Source organism: Octopus sinensis, linkage group LG4, assembly GCF_006345805.1.
Source record: "Octopus sinensis linkage group LG4, ASM634580v1, whole genome shotgun sequence".
Lineage (NCBI taxonomy): Eukaryota > Metazoa > Mollusca > Cephalopoda > Octopoda > Octopodidae > Octopus > Octopus sinensis.
The window spans coordinates 32,561,957-32,578,187 of NC_043000.1; the positions used below are offsets into that span (position 1 = coordinate 32,561,957).

Genomic DNA, 16,231 nt, shown 5'->3' on the forward strand with positions numbered 1-16,231 from the left:
CTATTGAGTTAAGTGAAATCCAAATTAAATCAAAATTAAAATGGAAATTGTAGTTGTGGCTGATGCCAGTGCCACTTGACTGGAACCATGCTGGTGGCACGTACTAAGCACCATTCAAGCGTGGGTCGATGCCAGTACTAACTGACTGGCTCCCCGTGACAGTGGCATGTAAAAAACACTATCTGAATATGGTCAATGTCAGTGCTGCTTGACTGGCTCCCGTGCTGGTGGCATGTAAAAAGCACCCACTGCACACCCAGAATGGTGGGCATTAAGAAGGGCATCCAGCTGTAGAAACTTTGCCAGATCAGATTGGAGCCTGGTGCAGCCTTCTGGCTTGCCAGTCCTCAGTCAAACCATCCAACCCATACTAGCATGGAAAGCAGACATTAAACAATGATGATGATGATGATGAAATATATATATATATATATATATATATATATATAAATCCATCCATCCGTGTAATTGTCATCGCTTCTGTTGTCACTATTGCTACCCCGAGCATCGTTTAACATCTGGCTTCTATGCTGGCATAGGTTGAACAGTTCAAGAGAAACTGCAGTGAGTTCCAATATTTGCTTTGGCATTGTTGATCTTTCTAACACCAACCATTTTACAGAGTGTATTAGGCACATCTTGGAACTCAGAGAAACCAAAGGTTTATGCCAGATGGTGAGAGGTTCAAGTATTGTAGAGGGACAAGATCTGGTGTCTTGCTTTGGAAGAGATACATGGCTACCTCGGTTGGAAAAAGAGCAGAAATGGTGTTTGATGACATGTCAGGGTGGATATAAAAGAGAGAGACTTGTAACAAGACTGGACAAAGTAAGTGGGTAGATAAGTTTGTGAGAATATCAAAGGAAAGTGTCAGCTGGATAGAGATAGGAAGAGAGGTGAATGCAGGGAATAGCAAACATGGGTGGAAGCATGGTCCTCTTTACATGCTCTTCAGAGACACATAAACCCCTTATTGTTCTAGTTGTCTATGGAAATAGTCATTTCATGGTTACACTATCTCTTAGAACTAAAATTAAACCCAAACGCTATAAAAATAAATAAATTGACAGGGTGCTGGTGTCTCAGAAAGTTTGTTTCTTGGACTAAAATTCAGCAAGATTTTTTTTCTGAACACTTGTATGTTGCTGCTACAGTCATCAACATCAGTTTCGACCTATGACCCTGCAGAGATGAAAGGTTGAACCTGACCTCATAGTTATATATATACATTTAGTATACACACATGATTATATATACATAGAATCTACACACAGAGTTAAAAACTGGTTATAAGTACACACACACACACACACACACATACACACATATATATATAGCCTAGACATATAGTTGTATGCACACGCATACATACATATATAGCCAACATGTATATATACTTACATTTAACATCTTCCCCTGATGTTTGAGCAAAATACAGCTGACTCCTGAGAATAAAAATGAAAGAGAAATAATCAGATTATGAATAAAGAAACTATTTAAACAGTTCTTTCGCTATTTCAGCTGTATATGCATGCACTAGCACTATGACCTAGCGTTGCCGGGTCATAGTGCTAGTACAGATTAAATGTATATCATACACAACAATATACTTTATATCTAATAATATATTCAATTAATAATCTATCTATATGATGTAGATTCTATTTACTTACTTGAATGTATCGTATACACTTAATAATATAACTATAGATTATGCCTAATTATATACTTGAAAATATATCCATATAATATCATTTAATTATATACTATGAAATAACTAAACAAAACCTTCCTGTTTATCTGTATGGCAATAATATTTTATTATCATCAAGTTATAAGCTAGTTTACACACACACATTCCTTTGGAACAGTTTTTTTTCCTCTCCTTTATTAACTATTGTTGTTCTCCTCTCAACTCTGATGGCAATCTCTGTTGATTAGTGAATAATTTCTTTAAATAGCTTTACAATGATTTTTTCTCTGTTAATTCAAGCAGAATGATTCAGCAATGAATCGGGTGTTTCCAGATGAATGGATGGCCTCCCTACTGATAACCAGTGAAGCACGAAACAAGTGACTTTACAGTAAATTGATCAAAGTAACTACTTGAACAGATATAAAGCAATGGACTAGAAAAGGTTTGCTTGAGTAACTTATGGCAGAACCATTCAACAGGTTCCATTTAATAAAGCCATTTATCAATGCCAAACAACCCAGACCATATCAGAATGTATAATTAAAAGTAATCTGAGAGCAAGGAATATATTTATGCCATGAATCAAACCAAAGCGACAGGAAACTATTTCTATCTTTCACTGCCATTTCACAATAAACAAATTGTACTTTTAAAAGTACACTTGCTAAAATTGTACTTTTATCTACTTGGAGTACTTTGATTTATCATCATCATCGTTTAACGTCCGCTTTCCATGCTAGCATGGGTTGGACGGTTCGACTGGGGTCTGGGAAGCCACGAGGCTGCACCATGCGCAGTCTGATCAAGCAGTGTTTCTACAGCTGGATGCCCTTCCTAATGCCAACCACTCCATGAGTGTAGTGGGTGCTTTTTACGTGCCAGGCAAGGCTGGTAATGGCAACGATCGGTTGGTGCTTTTTACGTGCCACCGGCACGGAGGCTGGTCGAGGTGGCGCTGGCAACAGCCACGTTCGGATGGTTCTTTTACGTGCCACCGGCACTGGTATCACAACTACAATTTCCATAGATTTTTGATCGATTTAGTTTCTTTTAAATTTTTCAATGGCTAAATATTTACATAATTTCCAACAGAAAGATAAGATTTAATAAGATGACAGACTGTTTGAGTCTAGCATTCAAAATATACTCAGTCAATTGATAGAAATAGGAGTATCTGTGCAATACTTAGTAAATTACGAGGAGTTCCATTCATTGAACAACTGAATGTTCCTTGCTGAAATCCTTATGAGATTCATTTGACATTTTGTTTTTATTTTATGAGGTTTGCCCTGACACCCCAACACTCTATAAATTTAAAACAGTTAACAGATAAAACGTAATGAATATGCAAGGTAGTCACATACCTCTATAATAAAACACCTGTTCCTGTCCCTCATACTTTAACCTCTAAATTTTGATATAAGGTCATTTCCCCTCTACTATACCCACTCTCACCCCACTAATTTAAGAAGGATTTTTTTTGTCATGCAAATGAATTGGCAACCTCACTTGTGCCTGTGTCACAACGAAGCACCAAAGTATGTACTTGGTACTGTTTTTTTTTTTTTGTGCCACCAGCACTAGTAGGGTTGCCATGCAGCTTGCAAGATTGCGAACCCCATGACAGATGACTTTATTCCCTCTCTCTCTTTCGGAGAGGCACTGAGCAGCTATACGCACACATACACACACGGCAGTAACTTCCACCTACCGAATTCAATCACAAAGCTCCGGTCGGCTTGGGGCTATAGTGGAAGACACCTACCCAAAGTGCCACACAGTGGGACTGAACCCGAAACCATGTAGCTAGGAAGCAAGCTCCCTAACCATACAGCCATGCCCATAATAGACTAAAATATGAGAGAAGGCATCAGAGCTGGACAGGTTTCTTGCTGTAAAGGGGCCACATAGCTACAAAAGTTTCTTGTCAGTTCAAGAGATTTACTGTTTCACCGTGTAAATAAAGAAACATGAAGCCCAATCCCTTAAAGCAGTCAGTTTGAATAATGAGACAAACTATTTCCATTCTACTCCTAAGTGAAGGCAGGGGAATAAAATATCTTAAAATATGTTTATGTCTAACATAGAATTAATTGAAAATATTGTGACTCAAACTCAAATGAAATTTTTGGTATTTTGTCCCAAACAAGGACAGAGTGCTGCTTGGGAGGAGTTTGTGTTTGGGTGAAAAATAAGATGGAAAGAACTTTGGTCAAGGGAACGAGTCTGAATCAGTTTTCTGATTCATTCTGTCTATAACATGCTTCCTAGTGCTGCAAACTTAAAATTTGGAAAATAATGGCAGGTGACCATTGTGAATGTGGGAAGGTCAGAATGATGATTGCCCATTAGACATGGAACACAGATACATAATGTGGAGCTTAGAGTTCAGGTTGATGCAATGGGAACGAATTAATAACAATGAAAGAACACAAGTGGTGGTGAATAGGAAGATAAAGTTTTGTAGGGAAGGTGAATGGTGTCAGAAGAATGATCCAAAATGGGAGGTTTCTTATTTCTTTATTGCCCACAAGGGGGTAAACATAGAGGGGACAAATAAGGACAGACAAACGGATTAAGTCGATTACTTCGACCCCAGGGCGTAACTGGCACTTAATTTATTGACCCCGAAAGGCAAAGTCGACCTTGGCGGAATTTGAACTCAGAACATAAGGGCAAACAAAATACTGCCAAGAATTTCGCCTGGCGTGCTAACGTTTGTGCCAAAATGGGAGGTTTCTGTTGAGCTTGACAGTAAGTATCACCGAAAGAACTGACCTTGTCAGGAAGGTAGTAATGATGGGAAGTCAACATCAAAGATGCTTTCCTTAGGAAAGACTGAAAATACAGTGAGTTGGTTGAACACTATGAAAGCAATGGGTGGGAGACAATATGCCTTCCTGTAGAGATTAGGGGTCACAGTATTTGCTGGAGCCAGAGTTCACACAATGGTGCAGGAGTCTTGGACTAGCTGCAAAGGAGAGAAAAGATACTGCCGGAAAGTTGCAAGAGAGATGACAAGTGGTACAACAAGATCCAGCATTGAGGATGGTAGAAACATCTGGCCCAGAGTCAACAAAGCTCATGTGAGAATTTTGTATCACCTATCTTAGTGGGTGTGGAGGCGTATGGCTTAGTGGTTAGGGTGTCAGCATCATGATCCTAAGATTGTGGTTTTGATTCCTGGACCAGGCGACGCATTGTGTTCTTGAGCAAAACACTTCATTTCATGTTGCTCCAGTCCACTCAGCTGGCAAAAATGAGTAACGCTGCGATGGACTGGCATCCCGTCCAGCTTGGGAACACAAACGCCATTGAAACCAGGAAACAGGGCCCATGAGCCTGGCTAGGCTTTAAAAGGGTGTATTTATTTTTATTTATTATCTTAGTGGGTGGCTCCAGGCAGCTCTGATAAAAGGTGCTGAACACCTGTAGAACTGTATCACTGTCGGATGAAACATTGACTCCTGCATTCAGAGAAGAAGTGCAGCATCACTCTTAGCATACAAGTGTTTACCCCAAGTGAAGAATGTCTTCAGGCATTAAATAGAAGATCAGTGTTGAAGTAAGTAACTTGCTGGGGAAAAGTTTAAAAGAGGAGACAGAAAGAGGTTTATTCAAGTGAAGCAAAGCAAGACAGCAATGATGACTAAGGAGTAGATGGACAGTTCACAGAATAAAACACAAACGGACAGCAAAGTAAACATAAAGAGAATCATGAAGAGGAAAGGGTGGATGAGTACATCAGGAGTAGTGTCGCTGGATTTCAGAAAATATAGAACTTTTGAAGGATGCAGTGTCTTGACAGCTAACAACTGATACGAGTAGTTTAACTTAATAATGATTCATGCTATGAAATATTTGTTAAAATTATTTATGGAGCAAAGCAATGTTAGGTATTTGCCGTTATATATTTTCCCTTGGTCAAGGAATATGAAAGATTCAAAGCTTATTTGTTGCTTTCGCTTTATTTTTTGTTTTATTTATTTTCTTTGCAATAAGGAAACTATTTCAAGAGGAATAAACTCACTTTCTGATAGGACAATATGTAAGGCCCAGCCTCCAGGGTTCATGTGACCAACCAACCATCACCAGACCAGTCTCATCAGGAGCCCATCTTACCTACAAAATTACAAAAAAACACAAGAAAAATTAGACACATTCAATTCTTGACATTTCCCATAATGACAAAACAATTACAGTTTTCTTTGGTCATTTTGTTTGTCTTTTTCTAAAACCAGAAAATACAAGAAAACTTCTACACCAGGAGTTGGCAAAATGGTCAACACTGACCCCTGGAGGTTTATGTAACATTCAAGTGGTCCATAAATCCTGAAATGATTTTGAGCATTAAGGGTGCTGAATTATTAACAGACTGAAGCTGGAGGAGTGTGGTTAATTTAAAGCTAAAATTCCCTACTTTCCAGCCAAACATTAATGCAATTTTGTTGTGTCTCGGGAAAGTCATAATGCAATATCAACTCATATTCACCAAATACAGATTTCACATAAAACATTCCAATCACATCCTTAATAAGTTTGAATTCCCTTAAATATCTTTGCTAAATTTCTTTAAATATTTCTTATTAAAAAGTGGTAACGATGCAAAAGAATGAAGGAATTGTTGATTTTAAATCAAGAAATTTTTTTTTATTGTATTTTTAAATTTTATTTTAGAAATTATATATGGTTATATCAACAATTCTATGAAGGAGTCAAATGGTATAAGAAGATTGCTGACCCTTGCTCGACACCATGGCTTGATCTGCTGGAATTATTTACCAAATCTTTACTTATTCACACCCTATCATCTTAAAGAAGAGGGACATTTTGGGATAATACATTCTTTGATATACTATGCCTAGAAAATGTGGCATGGATGAAACACCTTTGGCCATTGACCTAGAGCTAAACAATAACATGATCTGTCTCATCATAAGACATGGAATTCATAAAAGAAACAAGAGACTGTTGTATGAAGTCTGCTGGGGGGGGGGGGAAGAATCTCCAACTTGCCCCAACTCTTACAACTATTCCCACTTTTTATTTACAAAAAAAAGCTGTCAAACTTTGTAAATACCATTATTACAGGTGTTGATTTAGAGAAGGAATTCTCTCAGAAAGTCTTTGATAGTGTCATAGCAAGCTATGTCTGCAAATCGAAAGACAGCTTATCAATCAGACAGAGATATCTACTGTTTTATTGAACTTTTTAATCATAACTGATTGAAAAATGTTTAAATATGATAAAGGAATGGAAAGCAAATGTTGATGGAAATATCTCAAAGAAAAAAACTCAAAAATTAATGGGTGAAAGTTTCTTACCTGCCCAAGGGACACATCGTCTGAAACACAGTCCAACAAACTGATTTCAGGAGTTGAACCTTCTAAATCTAAGATGGCAACAATTGGATGGTGTTTTCCAACCAACATTTCTCCCCAGTCTTCATGTAAAACATGCTGGTCACCCTGAAATTGTAAGTTGATTATTTTGTAAATCTTTATGGTTGTTTTATGTTCATCTAAAAATGAACTGAATAAAATGAAGAAAAACCTGATGTATTGATTGGGTTAGCGTTTTATTGGTTTAATGTTTTAACAAAACTGAATTTGGACAATTCAAATAAATGACAATCTTAAATTCAATCACTGAACTGCAATTTTACTGAGACATTGCTTTCAAAAGGTTTAACTGACCATATGAGTTCATTAAGAGGTTGTATTTAAGGACAAGAATCACCAAACAAATATGTATTTCCATACCTCTATTATATTTAACTGTTTATATCTTCTATACATATAAAGTGTGTTTATATAATGTGGAGGCACATGGCTAAGTGGTTAGGGTGTTGCATTTATGATCTTAAGATTGTGGTTTCAGTTCCTGGACCAGGCAATGCATTGTGTCCTTGAGCAAAACACTTCATTTCGTGTTGCTCCAGAGTATTACAGCAATGGACTAGATCCCATCCAGGAGAGGGATATATGTACCACAGAATTCAGAAAACTGGCCTTATGAGCCTCTGACTTTGAAACTTTGAGTTTATAAAATGGCTGAAGAATATTTGTGTGCTTCTGTATTATCCTTTCCTGTTCAGAACTAAACTCCTGCCTAATTATCCCACCCATTTGGCATCCAACTATAGGACTCTGTTGGATTGCTTTTGACTGATTTCTTCTCTGTTTTCCTTGAGAGATTCCATGTAAAGAGCAGTCTGCTAACACTTGTTACATTCTTGTGTCTGCCAAATCCTTCCTCATTTTCTTCTCTTGTTCAGCAAGAAAGAAAGAGAAGATGGTAATGGCTTGTGTTGTGATGATCTTGTCTGGTTAGTGACTGCAAAAGATTCCGAGGCAATTGTTTATGAAGCTCTGTCCCTTTTTTGGGTCGTGGACAGCTTCATTGTTTGAGTTACAACCTGATCTTTGTGGGTCAGAAATCTGGAACTGGAGAGGTTCTTGACCTTTCTTACTCTTTATGTCTGCAATGGCACCACCTTTTCTGTTATTGATATTGCTCAGCTATATGAAACCCCCACCCACCTCCAGTGGAAAGAAACATTTTTTTAAAAGCCAGAAGGTGGTTCTTGTAAATTATTCATAATTCTCATTTGAAGACATTTTACACCAAATTCTATTTTATGTTAATATTTCTGAAAAACAAAAAAAACATGAGGACAAAAATTCTGAATGGTTTATTCTTAAAAAAAAATCTAAGAAATAGGTTAGACAAGTAATAACATCATTGCATGTAACTGAATCAATTAGAGTTAACATAACTAGAATAATATAAGGTGAGGTAGGGAATTAGGGGCCACTAGGGTAGAAGGGATAAGGGTGTGGATAGAATAAGAATTATTACACGTAACTCACTGAAGTATTACACCAAGTCTACTTATATCACACAACTTGCTCACATCCGATCAGCCCACATCTAAAAAACTTATATTGTAACTGCCGCCGCCGCTGCCACCACCACCACCACCACCACCACCACCATCAATGTGATAATTGTTACTCACCCTAGCTTTTGTTTCACTTGGTTTGGTCTCATCATCAGGAGTTCTGGAAGTGTTCTTAGCATCAAAGTAGGATGTTGCTTTGGGCAGTTTTTTCTCCGCAATGTAAACCAACCGTTTTTCAGTGGCCGACCATTCCAATGAGCCAAATTGGCCTGTAAGGAATGTTTGATTTGATGTACAAGAAACAACAGACAATCCATATTTACAAGATATTATGACACTTCATTAACCAGGTGGCTGGAATTGGCTAAGGAAGAGGCAAAAAAAGAAAAGAAATAGAGAAAAAAAAATGTAAAGGATATTCTATTTGAATATCTCTTACATTTCCAAACTTTGCCCTACACAATTTGAGCCAAAATGAAGCAGAATTTTAGATTTATCATCAATAACTAATACTTAATCTTATTCACATTTTCTGAAAAAGTTAAAATGATTCTGTTTGAATAAACTTCATAAACTCCTTCCATTGACCAGCTTTTGCAAAAACTCAAAACATGAAAAAAAAAAGAAGAAAAAAAGAACAATTCTTCAGTTCCTCAATTCTTAAATACCTTCTTACACCATCAACCATATTCATTTCCTCACTGTCATATGTTATACACACAAAATACATTCTCACCAACTAAACAGATAAATCTGATGGAGAAATTTTCATAAAGAAACTAAAACTGAATTTATAACTAATTCAAGATTCTCAATGATGGGTGCTGCTACCACATAAAATGCACCTGGCACACTCTGTGAAATGGTTGGCTTTAGGAAAGGCATCCAGCCACAGAAGCCAAGCCATAACAGATAATTGGAGCCTGGGTGCAGCTCTCTGGCCATGCCAGCTCCTCTCAAACATTCCAATCCATACCAGCATGGAAAACAGATGTATGATGATGATTTTAGTAGACACATTATAATTAATCCTCTGATATACATTATTAAAAAACAACAGAAACACTTCCCAACAAGGTCCATGTCCTAACAACAGCATCTCTTCAGGTTATGATGCCTGAAGAGATGGTTGGTAATAAAGTATATTAAGTAATGAAAATTATGAAATATTAGATCATATTTTGTAATACTATCATGTGCAAATAAAGAACAGCTATTGAAACATACATAGCATGAATTGAACAAATGACTATTCGTCTTCATTTATCACTCATTCATTCATACATACATGCATGCACACACACACACACACATATACAGGCATGGCTGTGTGATAAGGAGCTTGCTTCCCAACCACAAGGTTCCAGGTTCAGTTCCACTGCATAGAACCTTAGGCAAGTGTCTTCTTCTATAGCCTTCGGCTGACCAACAGAAAAAGCCCATTGTATATATATATATATATATATATATATATATAAATTAGAAAAAAACACCTTTTATTAGTTCAAAATGAAAAACTAAATTACACCATCTAGAAAATTATATATAATAGAAATATTAAATATAAGATAAGAATATTAAACCGATGATTAAGTAATGTACAAAATAATAAATAAAACGTATATATTTGGTAGAATAACTATTATATGTAATTTTCTAGATGGTGTAATTTAATTTTTCATTTTGAATTGATAAAAGGTATTTTTTTCTAATTATATATTATATTTTGTGAAATTTGATTTAGTATTTCTAAATTGAATTTTTCCCTGTAAGTTAGGAATAATATTCCCTCAAACTATTATATATATATATATATGGATCTTGAATTATTCAATAATTTTTGCTTGTATATTTTGTCTATCTGTCTTATCCCATGGTGCGACACGAACCCTTAACGTGGTTTTTATAGTCAGAGTTTCGACTGCTATTTCGGCATGTTGGTATCTCTTAGACACCCTCATTTTTAATTGTTAAAAATTATTACCTTTGTATGGTATTTTTCCCATGCTGGCCACTAGATAATATGGATACTTAAATATCGATATTATCTTCATATATAAATATATATAATTCGTTATTATTTTCACTGCGGTGTTTATTTTAACCGTGTCGTACTTTGGGATGATTCGGCGGGTAATTTAACTGGCCGCGTGCATACGTGCATATGTATTTATGTATGGGCGTTCGTATATGTAAGTATATCGTTTGTTCTGCATGTATATATCTGTATTTATGTACTCTTGATATATTCAACCGATGACGGTAAAGCTTATTTAAAGCAAAACCAGAAATCCTGGATCTTGAATTATTCAATAATTTTTGCTTGTATATTTTGTCTATCTGTCTTATCCCATGGTGCGACACGAACCCTTAACGTGGTTTTTATAGTCAGAGTTTCGACTGCTATTTCGGCATGTTGGTGTCTCTTAGACACCCTCATTTTTAATTATATATATATATATATATATGTATACATATACAGGGTGTTCCAAAAGTCACTATACACTTTCTTTTCTCTATTTCGTTTAGGGTATCATTTGGAAAGACGTGAGGTTATCAGCATTTGACACCTTAGACTTTGCAGTTTTTGTAAGTATACCATTCCGTTGCCCATGGCTTGCCAATTGACGTTAAAGCAGTGTTGCAAAATTGCTGCCTGGCAAGAAGATTTTCAGTCCCCTACTGCAGTTCATCATAAGTTTGAAAAGATTTATGGCCATCACACTGCTCCAACGCGTAGCATAATTTATGCTGTCCATAGCAAGTTTCTTGAAAGAGAATCTGTTCTTGACAAACCATGCAGCGGAAGGTCTGCTGCTACCACCATTGATGAAAACACCGAACTCCTGGAGCAGGCATTCATGAAAAGCCAGAGGAAGTCCATCCATACATACATACATACATACACACATAATATGTAAAACAGTGTTGACTATGAAACAAAAATTCCTTTCAACTCACCATCAGGTTCATAAATTTTCCCATGGATTTCCTTGGAGAGGGCATCAATATTCCAGATTTTCCGTGTTTTCTCCCAAATCTGTTAAAGTTGCAGAGAACATAATGAAAGATATTCCAAAGTTTATGAATATTTAAGAGATTTGAGATTTTATTAATACTAGCAGACCTACCCATCTAAGATGGGAAATGATAGAAAATAAAAACACTTTAAGTATGGCATGGGAAATGTAATAAAATATAAATAATGGTTGGTTTTGATTCTACTTATGTATAGCTTTATAGAGTACATATTCTTGATATCATTACATTTAAAAAACCTCTTTGCAAACGATATTCTGTGTTTGATCAACACTAATTTTCAAATCAGCTGAGTCCATTGCTCTGCTCATAGCGACATACAAGTGGCAGTGTACAAACATCAGAGTGAGCAGAAACACACCAACTCGATCTAAAATCTGGCCCTGAGACTTGTTAGCTGTGAATGAGAAGGCTAGTTTGACAGGAAACTGCCTGCATCATTACTGGAAGGGAAACTGATTGTTGGAGGGTACCAGTGGTATCCAAGGTATGAACAGGTGCTTACCACTGTGAGGGCCAATCGCTATCACTGCTTCGATGACGTGAGAATTGAATTGCATGACAGTGTATCTTGTTCTGTTGCAATGTCCGTTGGCAGGGTCAAAATTTCATAGGAGCATTATAGGACAGTACTTTTTCAGTGAGAACCCATGCATAGGTCGTCCCAGTGGATTCAAGTTGTTAAGGAAATCCTGTGGATACAGGTGATAATTTCCATCGATTATAGTGTCTGAACTTAGATATTGTCAACTTTCTCCTGGGAAGTGGTTAATCATGTGGTCATTAACAGTATTGCTTTAATTTATTTTTTTGTCCTGGGTGCTGAACCAAATTGATATTGTTGTAGAGGAATTGTGTTGATGAGGTTAAAAGAACCACACACACACTGTCTTTTTCTTTCTCTGTCTGTCTCTCTCTCTCTCTCTGTCACACACATCCCATCAATGTGTTGATGGGGTAAAAGAAAATGCACACACACACACACAGTGTGTCTTTCTCTCTGTTTCTTTGTCTCTTTCTGTCTCTGTTTGTCTCACACACTTTGCGTGTCGCACGCCCCATCAACACCCAGAACCGTTGTAGAGATAATAATGAATGAACAACTGAAAGCACTGCTTGAACTTCCATAAATGCCATTTTGGTTTTTGTATCTGTTTTGTTACTGTGGCCGATTTCCGTATAATTCATTTTTATTTATGTATACAGAAATGGCTTCCTTAGTTTCATAGGAATCAAATGTAGCAAGTCTTTCCAATAAAACCTTTTAAACCTGATATAAACCATTCTCGAGGCATCCTTGGTAAGACTGCCAAGTTTCATGCAAGCATGACCAGTTGTTTGGCCGTGTAAAGGTCACGGACAGACGGATGAACATAAGGCCAATTATAGTAGGATAAAAGAATTAAAATTGGTATTTAAGACAAATAGCCACACTTGTATGGTTGCAACAAAATAATAGAATAGAAAAAACAAAGACAGAAAGATTCCAATTTTCTGGTCTGGAACTAAGAAGACATTTGAATGAGAAACCAGACACAGTAGTTTTGTGTGATGACTGTTGCATTTATGTTTGGCAGATGAGTAGTTGGCGTTAGGAAGGGCATCCAGCTGTAGAAACACTGCCAGATCAGACTGGAGCCTGGTGCAGCCTCCTGGCTTCCCAGACCCTGGTCGAACTGTCCAACCCATGCTAGCATGGAAAATGGACGTTAAACGAGGATGATGATGCTGTCAAAGAGAAAACCAATAGAGTTTGTAACCTGTGGAAGTGTCATTGGAACTGACAGAATATGGTCAGCTAAATTTTGCAGCAGACAACAAACTGAATGTATGATTCTTTATATTTTGGTTTTTAATCCAAATGATTCTTGTTGATTTGTAAACAAAGTTCATCAAATTGATTCTTGCTGCTGATCCATAACTGAAGTAGGTTGATCAATGAAATTTATTGAGGTATAAATAGAGGAATAGAGAATGCTGGAATAGCTGTTGGATGGAGATCATGGCTCAGTTGTAGGTTACAGGTTGTAAATTGATAAAGGTCTAGGTTTTTTTTCTTGAAGACAGTCTAGACTTGAATAGCTGATGATAAAGAATCTGATTCCACCATAATAAATTATGATAGCTTCAAATGCTGGATCTATTAACCCCAAATTCCTTGTCTTTGAAACAGAGAAATGTACTAAACCCATTACATTCACCAAAGGTACAGGTGTAGCTGTGTGGTGAGAAGCTTGCTTCTCAACCATGTGGTTTGGGGTTCAGTCCCATTGCATGGCACTTTGGGCAAGTGTCTTCCACTGTAGTCTTAGGCCAACCAAAACCTTGTGAATAGATTTAGTAGATGGAAGCTGAAAGAATTCCATCGTTACTCTGGTTTGAGTGGAAGAACGCTGCTGCCTCCATCACTATCACTTAACAGAACTTTTAGTAACACCTGAAGGACAATGGAAGTTAAGACACCCTTTATTCTAATTAGAGTCAATTAGAATCAGGTAATGATCCAAATGAACAAATAACAGGTTATTTTAAACTTTATTTGGTAGTGGCACAAAAACTTTAAAAAACCATCCCATATTCACCTCAATAAAATCCTTTTCTTCTCCTTTCTGGTTGGTCACTCGTCTAATGATACAGCGTAACTTCCCCGAGGGGGATTCTTTATTCCATAACCTATAAACAATCAAGAAAGTTTGTCAAATGTAACGATGGCAGGTAATGATGACGATGATGATGAGTATACTTTTTGACAAGACAAAAATTCAATTAATGTTGGTGGTAATAATGGTTTCAAATTCCGGCACTAGGCCAGCAAGTTTGGGGGAGAGGTTAAGTCGATAACATACACACCAGAGATGAACTGGTTCTAATGTTATTGACCACCAACTGGAATAAAAGGCAAAGTTGACCTTAGTAAAATGTGAACTCAAAGAGCAAAGATGGACGAAATGCCATTAAGTGTGCTAATGGACCCTGCCAGCTTGTCTTCATGATGATGATAATCCTCTCTATTGAAGGCAGAAGACTTGAAATTTGGGGGAGGAGGGATAGTCGATTACATCAACCCCCAGTGCGTAACTGGTACTTATTTCATTGACCTTGAAAGGATGAAAAGCAAAGTCGACCTCAGCAGAATTTGAACTCAGAATGTGAAGACAGACGAAACGCTTCTGCCAACTCAACACCAAATGATATCGGTATTGAGATTCCTGTTGTCAACCTGCAGAAAAAGTATCATCCTGTGTTCTGCAAGAACCCCAAAAAAAGACTCTTGAGATCTGAAGAGACTTGTAGGTACCAAACACCAGGATAACAATCTTGCTTATCAAATTAGCATTTAGCGGCTCATCAATTACAACATCAATAATTAATTTTTTTGTGAGAATGGTTACTATCCATGTAAGTAATTTTTTTCAGCATAACTTTATTATTTTTTTTGTAAACGAACAACCTGGTGTGTTTATTTGACTGCCTATCAGTGTGAGCAGTGAGTTTCTTTGCCTTGGGTGTAAGAACAGGAAACAAAACTGAAGGAAGAAAAACTTATAATGATGATGATAAAAGTGATAATTTCTTACATAGATACATTAAATAAACCCCAGTGAATAACTGGTACCTATTTTGTTAATACTAGAAAAAAGCAATCCAAAGTCAACACCAGAGATTTGAACTTAGAATGTAAAGATCTGCAACTAAACATTGTTCGACAACTTTGTCTGCTGCCCTAACCATACTGCCAATACAACCAACAACAACAAACCCGATTTAGTTAACGGCTAAGATTTCTATACACACCCTCTAAACTTATTTTTACCTGTAACATATATCATTCATCTACAGACATTATTCTTATCTAACAACAACAACATCAAGTTGCTCTGTTTTTGCACTGAGGCACGTGTCTGTCACCAGGCACCAGCCCATCTCTACAGAGATTCTACTTTTAACATCAGAATGGTAAAACAGTAGAAGGAGAGAAACCTTCTCTGAACACCATGAATACACCTCAAGACACAAATTAACATTTTTCATAGTCTGTCTACATCTCTCTCTCTCTTTCTCTCAACAGTTACCAAGTTTCCAAGAAAAGAAATAAAATTATGAACCATTTCCAAAAAATTCTTCACTGCATGTTGTAGCAGTTATATTGGGCAGGTCATCAAGACTGGTGACCTTGTGATTACAAACTTCTCACAGAATATTACCAATCAGAAATATAAAATCAATCACAGTTTAACACCAAAGGCAATAGGTCAGTTATACACACAGAATGAAATGCAAACGCATTTATAAAGGTGGGGTAGGGGCGTATGAATAAGCACATGTATGCAACTATCCACATATGTGTGTGTGTGTGTGTGTGTGTGTGTATATATATATATATATATATATATCATCATCATATATTGGGTTGGCAACCAAGTTCCCGCTGTTTTTTTTTAACTTTGGAATTTATTGCGTTTTAAATTTTGGAATCTATTTTTTTTTCTAGTTAATTTTTGTTAATTTTTGTTTATTTTCAGATCATTAAAATGGAATATCAAGAAAAATGAGCATTTTCGACACCTCCTTTTTTTTGCTTTTAATCAAG

General features: G+C 36.6%; 1 protein-coding gene across 1 annotated transcript in view; it reads right to left on the bottom strand.

Moving 5' to 3' along the window:
* The window catches only part of LOC115210423 (acylamino-acid-releasing enzyme), an 89,314-nt gene that overhangs the window by 29,693 nt on the left and 43,390 nt on the right, over positions 1-16,231 (bottom strand). The window contains exons 3-8 of the mRNA XM_036502244.1: positions 14,223-14,313; positions 11,563-11,641; positions 8,719-8,870; positions 7,022-7,165; positions 5,727-5,818; positions 1,402-1,445 (exon numbers count right to left, since the gene is read on the bottom strand). Of these exons, the coding sequence (XP_036358137.1) occupies positions 1,402-1,445; positions 5,727-5,818; positions 7,022-7,165; positions 8,719-8,870; positions 11,563-11,641; positions 14,223-14,313 (602 nt within the window). The remainder of the gene's footprint in view (positions 1-1,401; positions 1,446-5,726; positions 5,819-7,021; positions 7,166-8,718; positions 8,871-11,562; positions 11,642-14,222; positions 14,314-16,231) is intronic.